Raw genomic sequence first — 7009 nt, 5'->3', positions numbered from 1 at the left:
ATAACCGTGATTTTATCTTTATTTTTACATATATTATCAACAAGATTTAATTTATTTTGTTGATAATTTTTTATCTGTTCACCATGATTATTGTGATTATTATGCACAAAATCAAATTTATTTTCATGATCATTACTTGTTTCTTCAATGTATTTGTTGTGATTTTTATCTACAACATTAAATACACTTTTATTTTCACATATATTATCAACAAAATTTAATTTATTTTGTTGATTTATTTTATCATTTTGACTATTGTGGTTATTCATCACAACATTTGATTCATTTTTATTTTGATTATCAACAACTATTGATTGATTTTGTTGATCACAAATTATTTTATCACTATGACTAGCATCTTTTGAGGAATCACCCCCCTGCTGATCATTTATTTTATTTGTGATTTTTTCTCCTTCTTCTTCCTCTAATTCTTGCATAATATTATCAACTAAATTTTTGAGTTCCATACCATCATTTATCCGGTGATATTTCTCATCATATACCCCTCGATTCATGTTGCATCGCATGAATTTTGATATATCAACATGTGCTCCATGCAACCACAACATGACCTCTAAACATATTTTGTGAATTAGTTCCAGTCCATTTATAGAAACTGTGACACATTTTACTTGTTTTATAAATTCAATTATTGTTTCATTGAATCTTTCAATATTGACGGTTCTATTATTTCCATTAATTCTTCAATGACCTCAATTTTTTTAAATATTGTATATAGACTTTGAACATCAGCCTTTCTAATTATTATTGGCTTACGTGTTGGCCACATGTTCACTACCAATGATATTAATTTTTCCATTTCATTTTATTTTTCATATTTTACACGAACAATTATTTTAATATTTTAAATACTATATTATCGATTATTTATATCACATATTATTTTTAATGAAAATATTTTGTCTAATTTTCATGTATTATTTTATCATACAGTACATTTATTATTATTATTTTCTGATGAAATCAGGCGTAACCAACGCTTAGTTGCCACGTGTATCCAAATTTTATTATTATTATTTTTATTTTTCTGATGAAATTTTCACAAATATGGCGTGATCAACACTTCGTTGCCACGTATATACAAATTATTATTATTATTATTATTTACTCACAAGATTTGTTGATTTTCTTCAAATTTATATGCGAAGATTCTTTCTCAACAATTTTTATTCTTAATTTAATGATGTATTTTATACTTTCATCAATTTGTATATCAATACTTCTCTTCTCACTCTCGTGATTGAGATAATAATTTCGAGCCAATTGTATGTACTCACGACTGAATTTTCACAATTTTATTAATTTCTTCATTTTATCAAATATTTATATATATTTTTCTTTCTTTTTCTCACCTCGTGGTTTGAGCTGTTAGTTGGAAACCAATTGTGAAATTTTGTCACAACTAAAATTTTATAATTATTAATTTATATAAAATATTACTCTTTTTTTTCACCGCGTGGTTTGTGCCGCTCGTGGGGAGCCATTTGTGAGGTGTTGTTTCCCTCACTTTACTATTTTTCATTTAATTTAATTTCAAATAATAATTTTAAACAAAGACACGAAATTTATATTTAATATTAAAAAGAATAAGACAATTTATTTAACAATTAGACTATTTGATATAATAATTTAACAAGACACAATATATATATATATATTACTGGTTGTGAGGTGGCATAGCCACATCACCAATACAAATTTACAAGTACAGTTCGGACGCACCGTTTGGCTTGGTGGCCGGACTAGAAGCGAAGAGAGCAGAGTCTCAATCGACAAGAAGTGAGAGTTCTCTCGTACCCACACATACATACATGGCTAAAACACCTTGTCGACTACGTCACATGACATGTCAGTGTGGTGGGAGACATCAAATATTTCTATCTCGCTACAAGTTATTAATTCATTTTCTATTTTTTTAATATTGACAGTATAACATGATGATAGTATTTTCTTTATTTTCTTGTTAGTGTCAACTAGCTTGATATGATTTGCTGTTTTTGATGATTTATAGGCTGATTTTTTTATTCTATTCCTCAAGTTTTTTTTATGTTTTATTATGTTAATGAGTCCACGTGAAAACCAACTTGGAAAACGAGTTCTAATTGAGCTCGAAGTATTCTTTGGAGTATATCTGGTAACATGTTTGTCAAATACCAACACCAGTTGGTTATAAAATACCTCCATCATATTATCTACCTCAAGTCCACCCAACAACTTCTCCCAGTTTGCCTTCATCAGGTCAACAAGGATGGTACTGTAATTGCCTTTGTTAAAGTTGTATACTGTCAAATTATATTCCTTGTTAATATTATTGTTTAATGGATCATTAATATCAATAGTATCCATACTATTTGTGCTGTCGTTATCAGTAGGTTTATTAGAGCATGTTATATCACCAGGCAGTGTAGATGAGGCAGTCGCAAGTAATTCTATCTCAATTTCCAGTGCAGGATGATACAAATCCTCTGGTACCAATGGATCCAGGGAGCGTATACTCGTCAGGTTCATCGATATATAACCAATATAATTAAATTATTACCTTTTGATTTTGCCCAAGCACAAGCTATGTCAATCATTGAACAACTATCTGTTACCCAGTCCGGCAATATAATGTCATGTGAGATGATACGTTTATTAATAGACAACATACAACCACCACCAGTTTTTTTGGTGTTGTCCTTGCGATCAGTACAATAAACGTTGAATGTGTCATTACAGAAATTTTCAGTTGAATGTCTAGATGTATCAAGCCAAGTTTCTGTGAGTGCATATATATCATGTATATTTAATAATGTTGACGTGTAGATGTTGTTTATTTTAAATTTGATGCTGCGTACATTTTGGTAGTATATTATGAGTGTTATTGTCTGTTGTGGTATTGCTGGGTTGACTATGCTGTAATTTTTGTTTTTACAACAAATGTCCCTTGATGTTCTCTGATTGTGTATTGTTTTGTACCATTTGTTTTTGCTTCCTCCTCTCTTAATTTTATTAGTTTCAATTTCGCTTCTCTGTACTCTTGTCTTCGCATTAATGTTTGGTCTGGTGTAATTGACAATCCTGCTAGACCAGGTAGACGTTGATTCTTCAAGAACATCTGGAGAAATTTATCTCTTAGTTGTTTATCAAAAAATATTAGTTTCAGTGGTCTAGGTGACCCATTTACTGAAGAGTTGATACGAGTAGTAGTGAAACGAGTAGTGTCTAATTTAAAAGTCGATAATAGATATGTGATAATGTTCTTGTCATTACTCTCACCTTGTTCATTGTTTTTCTCCATTCCAAATATGATGAAGTTATTTTGTCTCGACTGACGATCAAGAATTTCTTTTATGCAGTCTTTATTTTGAGTGTTGGTGTTATTAGTATTCATATTTGTATTTCACGTTTTCATACAATCATTCATGTTGGCCCTCAGCTTTTCAATTTTGTTATTAATTGTTGTGTGGTTTTTAGTGATTTTGTTATCTAATTCATTTGTACGTGTATTTACGTCTGTGATAATTGATTTGATTGTATTGTCAAAACAATGTGAGATTGCATCAAGTGATGATTCGAATTTGTTGTTTACAATTGTGTTATTTACAGTGAATATATTGTTGATTTCAGTTATTGTATTGTCAAATTTACCATACCATAAGGATTATTAATATCATAATCTGATGTATCAAATCTATCAATATCTTCTTTTATATTTTCATAAATATTAGTTACAATGAAATGATAAATCCATGGATCAGTATCAACATAAAGATACCTTGCACTAACACCATATTTTTTAAAAATGTAATTATGATGAAAATCGGGAATATATTTTTTTGAAATGTCCAAAATACTAAATCCTAAATAAATAAGTTTTGTTAAATAGTGCGCGACTTCGTTTTATTTTTATGATTACTGAATCATCGATTATTTTTTAAGATGCAAAATGAGGTTTTGCTATTAAACTTCTAGCACCATATCGACCATCATATTCAGAAACCAATCAAATTTCTCGATAGTTCCTTACGCTTTCCATTGTCTTTCCATAAATTGCATTTTTTTTTTTTTATTTATTATTATAGCTTTTAAACCAAGTGTTTGGTTTATTTAGCATTACAGAAGCAATTTAGCAGTTTTTTTTTTTTTCTTTTTTCCTAACATTATATAAAATCTTACTTTCTATGCACAAGTAATTGCGCGCAGCCATTGGGTCTCAGGATTTTTTAAAGATTTTCCCAAAAAATAATAAAGAACTTGATGATTTTATTCGAAATGAATTACTCGGTAATCCGACAGATATACGAGATATAAAAAAATATCCCGAATTAGAAGAAAAGTTCAAAAAAATCATACAACGAGTTAATGATAAATGTGATCAAACAAGTGAAAAAAGTTTTACACAGTGTAAAGATACTTTGTTTAACAAATAAATTTTCAATAAATAAATTTTTAATACTTTTCTTGACAAATAAATTTTCAATAAATAAATAAATTTTTCTTAAGGTCGGTTTTCACTCAACGCAACTCGTAACGTCATGACGCGCGACACCAAGCGTCTTGACGCAAAGTACCCAACTTCTTGACGCAAAATGTCCAGCTTCTTGACGCGCAGCATAGAACGTCATGACGCGCAGCACAAAACGTCATGACGCATAGCTGTTTTGGACGCCATTGTTGTTGTTTTTGTTTATATTCTGTTAATTTTACTCCAGTATTTTGCAAGTGTTTTAGACAATCATTTTTAATAATTAAAAAAAAACAAAAAAGAAAATATTTTAAAAAGTTATTTTTACAGGAGAATATTGTTATTTAGGTGCTTGAGATACCTAAATTTTATCGACTTTACTCCAAAATCCTATCATAACCTTACTGGTATAACACATGGTGTATTCATTTATTGAAAACAATATAAAACATTAATATTTCAACAATAAAAGTAGTAACAATACTCATAATAATAACTATAAAATTTTTTAATACTCCTAGGCATTTATCGTTATAAATATTTTCAATTTCTCCACGATATTATGGATAGGACTGATGAAATTGTTAACTTTATCAACAATATTGATGATGTTTCGGACAAAAATATCAATGATGTTCTCCTAGCCGTGATTCCAAGTATCATTGAAGCAACAGAAAGGAAAAATTATCGTAAAAAACGATATTGGGAATCAGAGTTTGTGAAAACACGTCGCCAAGGATTTTATTCGTCATCTTTGCCCAGTCTACTCCAAAACCAAGGCATCTTTCGCAATTATTTTCGGATGACTCCTTCCCAATTTGAGTATCTTGCAAATTTAATTGGCCCTCATATTGCTCGTAATCGGAATATCAGCTGCCGTCAGAGTATCTCAATCAATGAACGTCTGGCGATGACTCTAAGGTATTGTTCTTCTTGAATTTTATATTGTTATTTATTATTGATGGTTTTTTTGGGTCCTCTTCTGAATAAACATTATTCTTTCCTTGTCATAGATATCTTGCAGCAGGCGGTAGCCAAGTTTCATTAAGTTATCACTATCAAGTGTCTAAAACTACTGTTTGTAATACAATATACGAAACTTGTCTTGCTCTCAGCTATAACTTAATGCCTATTGTACTTGCCCAACCAACAACTGCAGGTTGGATCCAAATTGCAGAAACTTTTGAGTGCAGGTGGAAATTTCCTCATTGCATTGGTGCTATGGATGGTAAACACATTAGAATAAAAGTACGCTTTTTTTGATTCATACATTGTGATGTAAACAATTTTCTTTTGATTTATCATTGAATATTTGTTGTAACAGGCTCCACCAAACAGCGGTTCCAAGTATTTCAACTACAAGTTGTTTCACAGCATTATTTTATTGGCAATATGTGATGCTAAATACTGTTTTACGCTAGTAGATATTGGTGCTAATGGTCGACAAAGTGATGGTGGAGTTTTTTCACGATCAATCATGGGACGTCGTTTTGAAAATGGCTCTATGGGAGTTCCACCACCAGCAGCTGTCACAGGAACACAAACAATATTGCCATATGTTCTTGTCGCTGACCAAGCTTTTTCATTGGCTCCATATTTACTTCGTCCTTATCCTGATCGTTCTGGCTTAAATTATACCAAGCGAATCTTCAATTATCGTTTGTCATCAGTCAGAAGAATTATTGAAAATACATTTGGAATCCTGCAAGCACGTTGGCAAGTTTTTTGGGGACCGATTGGTGGAAACATTGATACGACAAAAGCAATTGTTGCTGCTTGCGTATGTCTTCACAATTTCTTGATGAAAGGAGATAAAACATCTCGTAGAAATTTCTATTTCGATTCAACGTTGGTCGACACTGAAACAAACGATGGAGAAATCGTTCCTGGAGCTTGGAGGAATCAAATTCCTATGCAAAGTGATGATCACAATGACGAAAATTCACTAGCTATCCAAGAATTCCCAATGCAAAGTGAAGAAATTCGTCAACGGTTTGCTGAATTTTTAGAAGATGAAGGAGCAGTACCATGGCAGTTTTGGCGAATGTATTTATAAAAATATTTAGGTAAGAAAATAAATTTTTATATATTTTATGAGTAGGATTTTCTTTCTATTTTAAAAATAAGATGTTTCTTTTTAAATCCTTTATGAGCTTTTGAAAGTTAAAAAAATATATATATAAATTTACGATTACAAAATATTTTAATTGAAATATAGTTTCCCTGGTGGAAATATTACTCCGACATTACTCCGGCATGAGGTTGATGGCGGAGAAATTATTCCGACATAAAACTAGTGGCAGATTAATTTTTCCGACATTAATCTCATGCCGGAGTAATTTCTCCGGAAATGGGCCAAAAACGGAGTAATGTCGAAGAAAGCCAGAGTAATGGCGGAAAAATATTTCTACCAGGGTTGGTGCAAAATTTTTGTAAGGTTCTATAAAATAACCGTGTTGGGAACACTTCTCCAACGTTTCTCCGCCTTTTTTCCAAAACCCATGATTGGAGAAATGGCGGAGAAATATTTCACCTAAAATT

At 30.9% G+C, this 7009-nt stretch overlaps 1 protein-coding gene across 1 annotated transcript; it reads left to right on the top strand.

The window, feature by feature from the left end:
• Positions 1 to 5593: 5593 nt before the first annotated feature.
• LOC122850942 (putative nuclease HARBI1) lies at positions 5594 to 6524 on the top strand. Its single transcript, XM_044149986.1, has 2 exons — positions 5594 to 5716; positions 5793 to 6524. Exons 1-2 carry the CDS (start codon positions 5594 to 5596, stop codon positions 6522 to 6524), a joined length of 855 nt encoding a protein of 284 aa, XP_044005921.1.
• The last annotated feature ends 485 nt before the right edge of the window (positions 6525 to 7009 follow it).

Source organism: Aphidius gifuensis, linkage group LG3 (assembly GCF_014905175.1).
Source record: "Aphidius gifuensis isolate YNYX2018 linkage group LG3, ASM1490517v1, whole genome shotgun sequence".
Lineage (NCBI taxonomy): Eukaryota > Metazoa > Arthropoda > Insecta > Hymenoptera > Braconidae > Aphidius > Aphidius gifuensis.
The sequence above is the reverse complement of the archived record's forward strand: the minus strand, read 5'-3'. Positions and strand labels throughout refer to the sequence as shown.